At 31.5% G+C, this 14,248-nt stretch overlaps 1 protein-coding gene across 3 annotated transcripts in view; it reads left to right on the forward strand.

Annotated features, from left to right (window-relative positions):
* The window catches only part of LOC136975639 (uncharacterized), a 247,966-nt gene that overhangs the window by 137,221 nt on the left and 96,497 nt on the right, over positions 1–14,248 (forward strand). For all 3 annotated transcript variants that reach the window (XM_067270713.1, XM_067270715.1, XM_067270714.1), the window contains exons 14-15: positions 7,176–7,295; positions 11,155–11,264. In XM_067270713.1, coding sequence (XP_067126814.1) covers positions 7,176–7,295; positions 11,155–11,264 — 230 coding nt within the window. The remainder of the gene's footprint in view (positions 1–7,175; positions 7,296–11,154; positions 11,265–14,248) is intronic.

The raw sequence follows: 14,248 nt of genomic DNA on the forward strand, positions 1-14,248 counted from the left end.
GAGGTGTGAGCTCGAGAATTTTATCAGCCATTTGGGCTAATTTGTCCAAATCCCCATCGGAAACAGATAGGATTACCTGAGTTTCTTTGGGTAAATGCTGAATCCATAGCGTTCTTAAAAATTCTTCCCTGGCTTTATTACTAGCTAGTTGTCACATTTTACGTAAAAGATGAGATGGTTTATCATCTCCCAAAATGGCATTAGACAGCAAATCTTTCACACGTTTTTGTTTGGAATCGGAAAATTCTGCTATGAGTCAATCTTTTAGTGTTTGATATAACATTTCCTTAGGTGGATTTTTAACGATATCGCTCACATACGATAAAACTTCCGAGTTGACAGCTGAAACCACTGAATAATACTTAGTAGTATCATGTGATATATCAGCCAGTTTAAACTGGATCTTGATATTAATAAACCATAAATCAGCTTCTTTATCCCAAAATTGGGGAAGTTTAAGAGCTACCCGGCTGATTTCAGGCACAAGATCATTTTTGTTTGGCATTTTAAGACAATAAGGGAACTCTACTCAACAGAACAAAAATAAAATGGAACAGAAAACTCCACTTACTGTTGCTAGATGACTTACACTGGCAAGAGATTGCAGACACACAAATGTGAGGACAAATTCGCCGGTCAGAAGTGGCCACATGGGACAAGCAATTCACATTCCGAAAGTAGCATTGTCTACCATAGTCGCGGAAATTATTCTGTGTAATCCCAAGAAATCACAATGTAGCAACCAGTAATGATCTTGTTTTTTTTTTTTTCTTTTTTCTTTTGTGCTTGAAATAATGTCGATCACCTTCGGGTTACCACTGAGGGTAATGGAAGGCCGCATGTGGAGTCAAAGAGGTAAAATAGTCCATCACCCATCCGTTTCGATCATTACCAAAACTGAATGCGGTAAGCAGGTTCTCATAAGGTTACAATTACTAACTAAACCATAACAACATTTAATCATAAACAATTGGTACAAATACACATTAGAGCTACACGAGCTCTAGGCTGCAAACAACCAACAAAAACTAACGTGTCTCCCAAGCCAACAGAATCACTTTTTCGAGTACAAGGCTAGAGAGAAAAAATCTCTTGGGGAGTGGCGCCATCTCTTGAGTCCATGATAAGTTAACTGGTTGCTGCAAAGGTATCATATAATATATATTGTGTGATGTTCAAGAAAGGGTTCCTGTTAGCTGACTAAGGCTAACACCTAAAAAAAGGAAACATGCATGGTAGAGGTTAGAAAATCAAATTTATTTATGTGTGAGATGCTTATATACAGGTTCAAACATTGGATGTCAACTCTAGGAACCAGTGGTCACCCAAAAACCTGATGGTTGGTTGTACAATTACAAAATATAACAATGATACACCAAATTTCAATAATACCAATCCACCTATCACTGGACTATAAAGGTTTTTTCATGGAGTGAAGAATTATAATTCATCCAGTATATAGTAAGAAGTATATTTATAATACCAATCTGTACGACAATCAAGAATATTTCTTACAAAAAGAATTTCTTATCACTAAGCCTTAATACTAAACTTGCACTAAGAAAGGAAGATTGAAGATAGGGGGCAAGAAGTAAAAAGATGGTGGATAGGACAGAACAAGAGTACCCGGGTAATACGAACGTCTCTCTGTTGTCGTGAGGAGCCACATGGAAATTTCTTACACACAATACATGCTTTTGTTGTCTTTTCCTTGGGTCTTGAGGGTATTTACTTGTATCCAAATTGTCAGTTGCTCATTCAAAACTTGCAGCTTGTCAAGTTGAATGCCAACTCTAACACACTAACTTCTGCTTGGGAATTTCAAGGTTCCTACTCAAAGTTATGACTTTACTTGTCTTCTTGAGCACTGAACACTGTAACATCTATCTCCTTTCATTGTACTCTCTCTTCAAACACCAACTCAAAAGTTACCTTCCTTTGCCTCATATTCCCTCAGGTAACCTCATAATCATTATGCTTGTGATTCTTGGAAGTGGCCCTCACTTTCAAGAAGGAAGGATTAAAGAGATTAGAAAGTTCTCAAAGATGGAAAGAAGGAAAAAGTTGAGAAGAACAAAAAAACTAAAACATAATATGGCATACAGCGACAATATGAACACAAACAGCACAGATTACATATTGTATAAGTCCTTATCTGAAAAGAACAAGTCAAGATGTGATTAGCAACCAGATTTTGGAGGTCTTACTACTTTACTTGTTTTTATACTGTATGTCTCATTAGAGAGAATTTTGAAGTCACAATGTTTATGAGAAGATTGAGAAAAGAAAACTTTTGTGTTATAAAATATTTTTTTAAATGTTTGCTAAACTGGAAACTTCATAACTTAGATGGGAAAGTGACACATTTTATTTTTTGGTGAAATCATACCAGCTTCCTTGACTGGTACATTAGTCATTGTTTTCACAACCAACTCCAAGGAAGTATCATCCTAAAATCTCTGATTAGACAATCTCATCTAAGAATAGTACAGTTCAGGTTGGTTTTGTTGGCTGTTGTTTCCCATTCATCAATCTTTTGCAATGTGTCTTTCATAGAAGAGTTACCAGGTTGTTGCCTCCCATCCTTCAAAATGTCCAGTCACCTTTTGCCTAAAGGTTGGAGTTGCTGCATATCCTTTGAGTCACTATCCATTTTTTTAAATTGTTCAAGCTTTCCTTTTATACTCCTTCAATGAACAGAGTTGCTAGTGTAGCACTAATGTAAAATTTTTCATAAAATACTTTACTTCAAGCATTGAGTTTTTGCTGTCTGGAACTATTTATGACTATGTATAAAGACAATGAGTACACCTTAAACACTTTTTCAGCAATAGAAAATTTAATTAAAACTAACATATTTGGCCTGATTGATAAGTCTTTATCAGGTTTTTAAATACAGTTTCTATTTTTGGAACGGTATGTGTTAATGTAAATTATATAAAAAATTATGACATAAATAAAATAAAATCGAATATAATTATGAATAAAAGTAAAGTAAAAATAAAGTAACAAAAAAAGAATGAAATAATCCGACAGGCTATGAAGACACCATGTTCTTACAGCATGTCATGTTTTTGTTGCCATTCTTTATTTAGGGGTTATCAAATAACAATTTCCATGCAAAGAATAGCATCACACAGTCTCTACTATTAATACACTGTTCTCTTAATGTAGATCTAAAAACTTCTAATACCTCTGCAGTTCGTAATTTGTGTTCATCATAGATCTGTTTTTTACATTGGACACTGAAATCTGCCAACACCTGGGTTTGCTTGCATACTGGACAAGAGTAATTACTATATTTTTTCTGCTGATATCATATTTATGTTCTTTAATCCTATGCACTAACAACTATTGTTGAGCAGACCTATGTAAGATGTCTATTGAATGTACTGTTGTAAACAGGAATAGAGTACAGCCCAGGGACTTTATTTGCATCAATGCAATTTTTACCATTAGTTAATAATCTATATACTGTTTCCTCACATTTGTATGCTATACAACCACTTACATATATAGCAATTAGTGTATACATGGATCTTAGTCTACTATTATAATCGAAAACTATGCATTTACCTGCCTGTGCATGTGGTTGGTCACCCTGTCCCCATCCAACGTACATGCTACAGATAAGTTTTCTACTGTGCCTGTTTTTGATTGTAAATTTTTTGTGTGTCCTGCTCTTTCCTGGTGTCATTAATGCTGGAGCAGTGTGTATATGCTCATTTTACTAATACCCTGAAAGCAGCTACATTATATGTATTTGAGTCATTAGAGATAGCAGGGATGAAATGATGTCATATATAGCTAGGCTTGTATCAGCCCATTCATGCAATTGATGTTAATGTCTAGTATTCAATCTATATGGGTTGTTGTTAAATGTCTGTAATACTGTATTCACATCTGGCTTCAATTTCCAAATAATTAGGATGTCATCCACATAACAGGTGTAAAGGATAATATCTGGCAAAATTCCTGCAGTTTTCCAGACTCTAGTTCCCTTACTACTAATTTGCACAGGTCTCTTGAGAGGAGGCTTCCCATGGAGACAACTCATTTTTGCAGTTATGTTTGTTAAATGTAAAGAAGGATGTGTGGCATAGTGTGTGAGCTAAACCTAAAATTTGTTGGTGGTATGATCTTCATGAATAATCTGAAATAAAAAAAATTATGGCTCTAATAGACAGACACATGAAAACAAATCTACAACAGTAAGATGTTCATCAACCATCAAAGTGATTTCATGTAATTGGGCTGTCACCTCTTATTGGTTTTTGAGTGAATATTTGTAACCTTTGAGGCACTCTTCTAATATTTTATGTATATGCTTCTTGATGGCAAAGGTTGGGGATCTGGCTTTGTCTATAATCGACCTGAGTTATCTGCCCTGCTTGTACTGTGTGTCTTAGCAAAAGTGAATAACAGCATGCTTCAGATGTAATATCTTGGCCAGCTTTGTATGTGTTACTTCAGTGACTTTTATCTACAACATCTACAAGAGTGTAAGGTGTTTTCAGTGTCTTTATATACTGTGAAAGTTCCAGCTTCAACTATTATTAATACTGTTTATCACTTTAATTATGCAATTTAACATGGACTTAAAACTAAAATTTAGAGGTATAGTGACTGCAATCATGCAAATTATAAATTATAAACTCTCTCTTGGCAGTAAAATGCATGTGTTAAATATTCATATAAACATAAATTGATTTTTTAACATAATTTAATAGATTCATGTTGTTAATTATTGCCTTTTTATATAGTTAATCATGTTGAATGACTTCTTTCAACTGAATCACATCATATCCCTCTTTATCCTCTTAATCCTGGTCTCACCTCACATATGAGGCTGCTCACTTGATGCATAGAAGAACCCTACATATGTCAGAATCAGCTGATGTAATCACTTAAATTAGTAACCTCACAATTACACAATTGGTGTCAGAAAAGGGTTCTAGAAACCTCAGTTCCCATCTTTTTAGATAGGCATTTTTCTCCTATTTCTGGGAAGAAATAAATGTAATGTGACTGATAAATATATTGTATTTACTAATTATTCAATAGAACAATAAAATTGATGACAGAAGAATAGAAATAAATATGTAATTAAAGTAAAATTATATGATAATGAATTTTAACATTCTCCAAGTGTAATAAGTTACATAGAACTACTAAAACATGAAAAGTTGGAGAGAATTGAATGTCAATAACAACTTTTTGGGTGATTTTGTTACTTCAAGTAAGGGAGCATGATGCTATAATTCCAGATGTGTTCTCTTAAATGAACTTGCTCTTTTAAATATTTTTAATAAATTTTTCAAAATTTTTTTATATGTTATGTTCAAGTGGAATTAAAAATTCACCCCAAAAGTTTATAATCTCTGGATAAAGTTCACTGAGTTCAGCATTAATAAGGTTCCTCTATCACAAGTACTTTCAACAAGTACATAACCGTCGTCCTCAGGCGAAATGAACAATTTAAAGAAGAGAACGTGCAGAATGTTCCAAGTCCAGAATTTCTTAAATTCAAACCAAGTATCCGGTAAATGCTGTTAAGAACGTGCAACAAGTTTTTAACATGTTCGAAATTATTAAAACTACAGTGCAGCGGTGCATGCATGGAATTAAAGCCACATTGGCAATTCGATGTTAGGCGCGTTTCGTTGCTTAAATGCTGATACAAGGCTACCCATAGACTGGGCAATTCGAGGGTGGGAATGTTGCATGCATCCATAGTTGCTGTGAGAAGCGCTTCCTGAATAAACAAAAACCTTCGATTGCTGCAGCATTTGAGTATTACTGTTCTGGACCACAGCAGGTTAAAACCCTGCTTGAGAACTTTTTTGGCAAGCTCTTTGGTATGTCTTCCTTTAGCTACATAGTCTTGATGCTCTGCAAGGCAGCAGGCAAGCATTCTTGTCATTGTTTCTACATATCATGTAATTGTATCTAGCTGTACTGCATAAACTCCTGATTTTTCCAAGGCAGAGAACTTATCTCGATTGTTACAGATGCACCTACAGAGATTTGGTAGGGGGTTAGCAGTAGAGTAAAGTTATGCTGTCGGAAGATGTGGCTGATGAATATTGGGAAGTACTTCTCACAGCAACTATGGATGCATGCAACGTTCCTGCCCTCAAATTGCCTGGTAGCCTTCTATCAGCGTTAAAACAACAAAACATGCCAAACATCAAATTGCCAACGTGGCTTTAATTCCATGCACGCGCCGCCCACACCGAAGTTTTAATAATTTCGAACATGTTAAAAACTTGTTGCACATTCTTAATGGCATTTACCGGACGCTTGGTTTGAATTTAAGAAATTCTGGTCTTCTTGGAACATTCTGCACATTCTCTTCTTTGAATTGTTCATTTCGCCTGAGGACAATGGTTATATACTCATCGAAAGTACTTGTGATAGAGGAACCTTATTAACGCTAAACTCGGTGAACTTTATCCAGAGATTATATGTTATGTTCATATTTGGATAACTTTATTTAATAAGAAAGTGATTTGCATATACTGTGTAGTGTGTGCATTGGATTTTTTCTTCTGTTTTTGTATTTTGATTTGATTACTGCAGAATACAGTCTTTTTGTTGCTTTCACAGATATATTTCAAGTCTGGTTTGGATTGTAATTTTTATTAGCAGTTTGAGTTGGAACATTATTATCATTTTTAATTACTTGATCTACTTAATTTAAGGGAATTGACTTCTTTATTTTTATTAATAAAAAACGTTTTCAACTACTATCAAGCCATCTTGTTACAACTTTTGTATTTTAGAGCTCTTCACAGAAGAACAAATACATTGTTATCGTTGTTCTTGAATCCACAATGAAGATAACAATGTATTTGCTTCTCTTTAGAAGCTCTAAGAAACAAAAGATGTAACTGCAGATGGCTCGATAGTAGTCAAAAATGTTTTTTATTAAAGAAAAATAAAGTTTGTTTTCTTATATTAAGTGGATTTAAGTAATTCATACAAAATGGTTGTGAGGTATTATTCACATTTTTCTATTTGTTTTTAATAATTAGGGATTTCATTTTGTTAATTTATATAAACAACTTTTAAATATAAATATATTCAACAGTAATTTCAACAAAAATATTAAAATTTTTATAACAAGTTCTTGAAAATTATTATGTGATTATTTTTGAAATTGAATTTTCTAGGCCATTCAGGTTGGATCTCGTTTTCTAGTCAGCACAGTGGTTGATGAAAATTATGAAAATACATTGTCGTCACAAGTGTCGGCAATGTCAAAAGATTCTGGAATGGGAACATCTGTTCAGGTAATCTGTTTTTTCATATATCAAATAATTCTAAATGAATATATAATAGATAAAAGTACCACGAATAACAATGTAATAACTAAAATATTTTGAAAAGTTTGTATTTATTTTCATCAACAAATTAATAATTCATTTAATAAGTGAGAAATGTATGAATTACAATATAGTATTACCTTGTTTTAATGCTTAATATTTATGTAGGTAAGTAAGTTTGTCCTATTAAAATGTTGGTTTTAAACTGGTTGGTTATTAAAGTGTTATTTCAAATGGTATATTGGCTACATTATCACATAAATTGAAAATTTTATAATAGTTATAATAAAGTTTGTGAATTGAGAAAGAAATAATAACAACAAAAATATAGAATAAATAAATAATCATATATCTTGAAAGTAACTTTACAATAAAGTGGATATCTTTCTATTTATATATTTAATTACTTAATATAATTAAATTTATAAAATTTGTAACATCATAATTTTTTCATTTGCTTCAGATGATAATTTGATAACATTAGAACTTACAATAAAAGTAATGTAGTTTATGAATAACTTACTAGGATATATGTGACTTTGTCATTTTGCTATAGAATTTTGAGGTTAGCCGACTGAGTGGAAAGATGTCATGACAATCAAGCGGTCAAACTGTCATGTGGAAGTGAAAAGACTCACTAAGACAAGTTTTCCATCTAAAATCACTTAATAATAATAAAAATTCCTTACAACTAAGCTGACAAAGAGGCGTAATGCCAATCCAACAGAGGGAATAAGTCCTTCACAAATAAAAAAAAAGTCCAAATATCTTGACAGTCGTTTAGGTTTCTCCAGCGAAGGTAAAGCGGAGAACAATTTTGCTCTGGGGTGCACAGTACAACTCGTAGCGATGACCACTGATGACCAGGTGCATCTGGGTTGGTTTTTGATGGGATGGGAAAACAAATCCTGGAATGTCAAACAAGCCTTTGGTGTGGAAGGATAGGCGCACCAAAAACTTCCATGAGAGGAGCGCTAGGAACCAAGAATGTCCTTGAAACATGCCATTTTATATGTTTTTCCTCCAAAGTCACCTCCCCATTGGTCTCTCATCGTCACCTGGTGACAATTCGAATGATCCGGTGGAGGACACAGGAGAGGTCAACGTTGGGACTGAATACGACTCCTCTCTAGCCACAGTTTTCTTGACTTTGGTAGTTTCTGTTGTTTGAATAGTTTACAAAAAAAAAAAAAAACTGCCATTGTTCAATCGAGACATCCAATTCCTCCTATTCGCATTGGAAAAGATTTTTAATGTCTTGATATTCCATATTCGGACCTCCCAGTTGACCCCTGCTTGGGTCCTCACAGAATTGAGACAGAGCCAGAAAGAAAGTGATCCTTGCATTTGTTAGGCACAGAAGAGGTGATCCTTTTATGTGATGGTCATGAACAGGTGAACTTTTTATTTGCCGCACAAAAGATGCTATCTTTGTACCTATGTATATGGTTAAAGCATTTGGCTTCAGGGGCAAACTTAAATATGGCACTCTTCAGATAAGCTTTTCATTAGTCTGTTACAAACTTAAAAATTATAAAATCACTTTTTATTAATATAATGCATATTATATTTCATAATATAATTTTTCATACTTGTATGTGACAATTTTCAATGAATTTATTAGTTCATCCATGTAACAATTTTGTGCTCTTGGCAGACACCCCTTCTGCCCCTGCCTTTCCATGACCTTGCTTGTATGTATCTATCAGCCACAGGAGAGGCAATTCTTGTACTTGCCAGGTACAGAGAGGTGATACAAGAATAAAGCAATTGCCATTGATTGCTTTTTTTTTTTTTTTTTTTTGCATTGTTTTCTGTTAGTGCATAATGCTGTTTCTTTTTTATATTTTTTTCTTAAATTCTGTTAGGCATACTCAAGTGCATCAGGAAGCACAGACATTTTTTCTGTGACTTCACTGTATATCAAAAATGAAGTCATGGACTCCTATTTTTTACATTTAAATGGACTCTCATTACATTTTTCAATTCTTCATTGCAATTAATGGAAAATAACAAAGTTTCATCAAAATTGGCCATCAAATTTTGAGAATAAACTCAATTCTAAAAGTCCGTAGAAGATGTGCTGGTGATCTTGGGACATTACCTGACAAAGTTGCACAATTAGTAAGATATTGCTTTGTCATGCAAGTGTTTGCTGCAACCTTGTATCTGAAAATGAAGTTATGGACCCCCATTTTTATAACATTTTTGGATTTTTTATTACAATAAATAGAAATGGCAAAATTTTTATCAAAATCAATCAATCAAATTTTGAGATCAAATGCAATATTGTAAGCCACATAGAAGAGGTTTCACTAATACTCAGCCTAAAAAATTGGTGTGATGACATCATATTGGAAGTGGGTTGAATGGGAGTATTGTTCCCTAGTCCACCATGCTCTTTAACCATGACATATGATTTTGCACTATTGATATCTGTCTTCTCGTGTTGGCATGTCTAGAGATATTTAATTTTGAAAGGATCACATTTGCTATAGCAAAAGTCCTGGAAAGATCTTTATAATAATCATTGTTTTTTTAACCCTGCTTCATTGTTTGAACATTCTAAAAAAAAAAAAGATTGCCTTACTTGAGATTTATATGATTCTGCTTCATTATGACCAGATCTTGATAGCACACAAACACAAAACAGAAACAGAATAATCACAATATATCAGAAATATCTTTAATAGAACAAAAATAAAAATACAAAATTAACAGACATAGTTTAGATATCAGTTATGGAGTATATTCATTTTACTGAAATTTTTGACTGGTTACATGTAACAATTGTATATGGATATTAGATCAAAACTGGTAGGAAGTTAGATTGTTATTTTGTATTATATTGCTTAATTATTAATATTAATAATTACAATATGTTTGACTTCATACTTTGTATTTCATTTATCTCTTACCATACTGTTAAGAAGTCCACATTTTGTCCATGACAAAAATTTATGAACTTTTTAACATTGTGTGATAAATGAAATTAATTATATTAAATTTAACTTAATATAATTATTGTTATTACTACAAGATACAATTTCTAATTGCCTACTTTTATAAGTCATACTTATTTGTATCAGTAAGCACAAGTTTATATCATAAACTTTAGTTTCTGATAGTCAACGTACTTTTGTTTAACTGTATATGTTTACTTGGGGTCAAAGAAATGCAAAATTATTTGAAAAACTGTTTGAAATGTATAAACGACTCCACAAATTTGAAACAAAAATATTTGTTTTAACCACTTCTGTAAAAAATTTTATTTACTTGCAATCTTAAATTATTTATTCAAGTTAAGGCATGTGAAAAATATACTTTGAAAATAATGATGTCACAAAAACTTTGGCAATGTTCCAAATTTATATTCTGTTTAGATGTTTGATTTCTGAATGTTAAAATTTAAAATTTAATGTAGCCAGAAATGTTTGTTTCATTGAGTTTAATAAAACTGTTTTTGCTGGAAATAATGTAGAGGGTGTGACTTATTATTTGTATGTTTCGGCTTACCATGTAGAGAATTGTATCAGTATAGTATATTGTTAAAGAAACATTAAATGAATTAAGACAAATATACTTGAAAATATCTTTATTTTACTGATTTATTTTATCATCAATATTACTGGATTTTGAGAATAATTGTCTTGTCTTGTTTTACACTATCCATGTAAATTATTTTTCATACCATGTCAAGAACAATGGATTTTAGTTACTTAAGAGTCTTTATAATAACTTTGTATTTTTAAAATACAGGTAGCTACACATCTGATAATTTCTATATATAAAGTTTTTGTCATTTATTTTGAATTTATTTACTTAGACTCCAGATAGCACTATTACTAGTGCAGATAATACAGTGAATGGAAATTTAATTTCTTCGTACCAAAATACAATGGATAGCTCTGGTCGTCCCATAGGATTGGATTTTGGGTATGAATATATATTAATTTTTTTGAAAATTTAATTCAGAATTTTTATAATATATAAATAGTATATTGAAACTAAATTTTTAAGTTTTATAGAGTTATAGAGTATAGAGTAGAGTTTAAGTTTTTATATAAAAGTGCAAAAGTCAGTTAACTGTGATATTTTACTATTGTTTCAAGAACAGTTAAGATCAGTTTGGAACAGCTGCATGTGATTCACTCACTCCCTTCTATTGAAATGAATGATTCATAAGTAATAACATATACAATTCTAAACTAGTTTTAAATTATCTTACAATAATTTTAAAACATATCTCACTTAACTGAATTTTGAATTTTTTGTAATGCTAATAAACTTTCTGTAATTTTACATAATTAATTCTTTAAACTGTAATTAATGACATCATTTAATAATTCTGATAACCAAAACACAGTTGTTTTAAGTACCATTTTTTGCTTTAATTTGATCATAAAAATTGAATTTTGTAGAGTATAGATGAGAGTATGTAACTTTATAAAACAATGACTAAAAAAACAAAAAATTTAAAAAATCCAGAACAGAACATATTATAAAATGACAAAAATTAATTTCTTTATAAAAACTTCAAATCATTTTTAGCTACCATCTTATCATGAATATTTTCACTTGTTCTTCAAAAATAGTTTTATTTCAAACCAATGGCATTCCTTGTTACTAATTGCTATTCCTAAAAAAAGATCCAGACTCATTGGACCTATTTCTATTTCTTCAGCAATGTTGAAAACTATTTAAATCTTGTATTCTTCATCAGATATATTCTGCTATTATTGCTAGATTAATCCTTTTCAACACTTTGTCTCCATTTTCATTGTACTTCTTCTGACTTAGTCGTCATATAATCTACAATTTTGAAACATTGAGTTTAAACAGCTGCTTCATTGTCTACCTGGATGTGAAACAAGCTTCTAATTTGGTTCTTCCAAGCTCTCTTTTTGAAATCTTTAGTTTTGAATTTGATCTTGATCCTGCTTTCATTTCACGGCTAAATAATTACTTTTTATTCCTTCCTTTTCAGATTATTCTTGATTGCTCCTATTTGTGGTATACAACAGGTTTCTCCCTTAGTGTTCTGTTTTTATTACCTACAGTAACAAATTTTTCAGTGGTCTACAAGGTCAAGGTCATTGCTTATGCTGTTAAATTAATAACAATCCTATCTCTTTCTCAGTAGACTTAAATATTCCAGTTGGATCTCTGAAAAAACTTAACCTTGTTAATGCACATAAAACAGTTGTTTATGTTCTTTTCTTTGGTTGAAATCTTATACATCAGATCTTTTTATCAAAAACTATTGTCTTTCTTTCAAAAAAGTGATAGTAAATCTGTTTTTCTTGCATTCAGTGGATCTCTGATTGGAGATAATCTTCAATTCTAAACTTACTTTCCATTTTCGTATTAAAAAAATTAAGAGCTGGTAGTTTCTCATTGGCATGCTTTTGTGATTTTGCAAGTCAGTTTCTTCAAAAGTGTTTTTACTCTCTTCTTTTGCTAATTTTCAGTCATTGATTTATTACTGCCTTCTGGTTTGGTCTCCTAATGCATTATACCTGTTAAGCTTAAACAAATAACCAATGATGTACTTTTTATTGAATAATAAGCTTGTTAATTTGTCTTACACAAATTCGTGGCTTATAATAGACTGGGATTTCTGATTTACACAATTGTATATCTTATTTTGATCATATTTTATATTTTAAATTTTTTAATCTTTTATCTCCTGAGAGTGTTGGCTTTTTTATTTCTGGTTTTAATACATGTAACAAATTCTGCTTTGCCACTCAAAAGTGTCAATTAAATATGACTCTGTGCTTTTTCTTTATTCATGCAGTTACCTAAATTGTTGACCTGGAAGATCTCCTTTATTTAGACCTTCTCCTTTTTAAAAAGCTATGTAAGAATTTTAATGTATTCTTGCTGATTGTTCATTTGTTGTTGTTATATTGTAAATATATATTATTTTACTGTATTATATATATCTATTTTATATTCTTTCACTTTTATTTTTTCAATTCTATTATTTTGTAGTATTACATATTCTATTGAATAATTTTGTATTTTTGTCTTATGCTTTCTTTTCAACATCATTATTTTGTATGTTTTGTGCATGTTCTTACTGTTTTATTGTCTTTTATATGTTATTGTTGTTTTCATTTTATTTTATTTAAAATTTCATTGTTAGGAGAAGATTTTTCTTGACCATCGGACATTAATTTAAATAAATAAAAATGAAGACTAATACAGAAACATTCTAAACTCTTCTGCACATCTATTCCAACTGTTGGAATACGCGACACTAGTGGAGTTGACTTTTTTAAATGGCATATGAGTTAGTTTCTTACTTATTATCAGCTTCATAAGCAAATACATGCTCTTATTACTTTATACCAGTGGTTCTTAATCTCTTTTCACTTACATACCATCTGAGACTTCTGTGTCTAGACTTTGTAGTAACTCCCATAGCACATGGTGTCTGCAGGGTTGACAATAAAAAAAGAAACAAAGAAAATGAATAGCCAGCACAATAGCGTGTGTTTTAATAACAAAGGTTTATTGGTGACACAATATACAATTCAAATCCACAAAGTCCAGTCATTACAATATTAGTTCAATTTACACCCTCTCCTATCCTTCACCATGCGAGGCCCCTTTGATATCCAACAGACAGTACAAAAAACAATAATGCAAAGAAAAACATTTTTAAAAAATGTTGGGGAAAAGAGTATACAAGAAAAACATATGAACTTTCCCTTAAAACAAAAAAATTATTGGTCTTGGTGACCTTTCCATTAGTCCTTTATCCTTTGGATGGCACTCTACTTTCCTTTTCATGTACTCCACTTCAGTAGAGATGGATTTTTTTTTATAATTCCAAATTTCTTTTATCTTAGGACACTTGGTCTTCCTGTACTTCTCTTCCCTTGCAGAATAGTTTATACTGGAGATGCTTT

This window comes from Centruroides vittatus, unplaced genomic scaffold, assembly GCF_030686945.1.
Source record: "Centruroides vittatus isolate TY-2023 unplaced genomic scaffold, ASM3068694v2 contig_377, whole genome shotgun sequence".
NCBI classification, from domain to species: Eukaryota; Metazoa; Arthropoda; class Arachnida; order Scorpiones; family Buthidae; genus Centruroides; species Centruroides vittatus.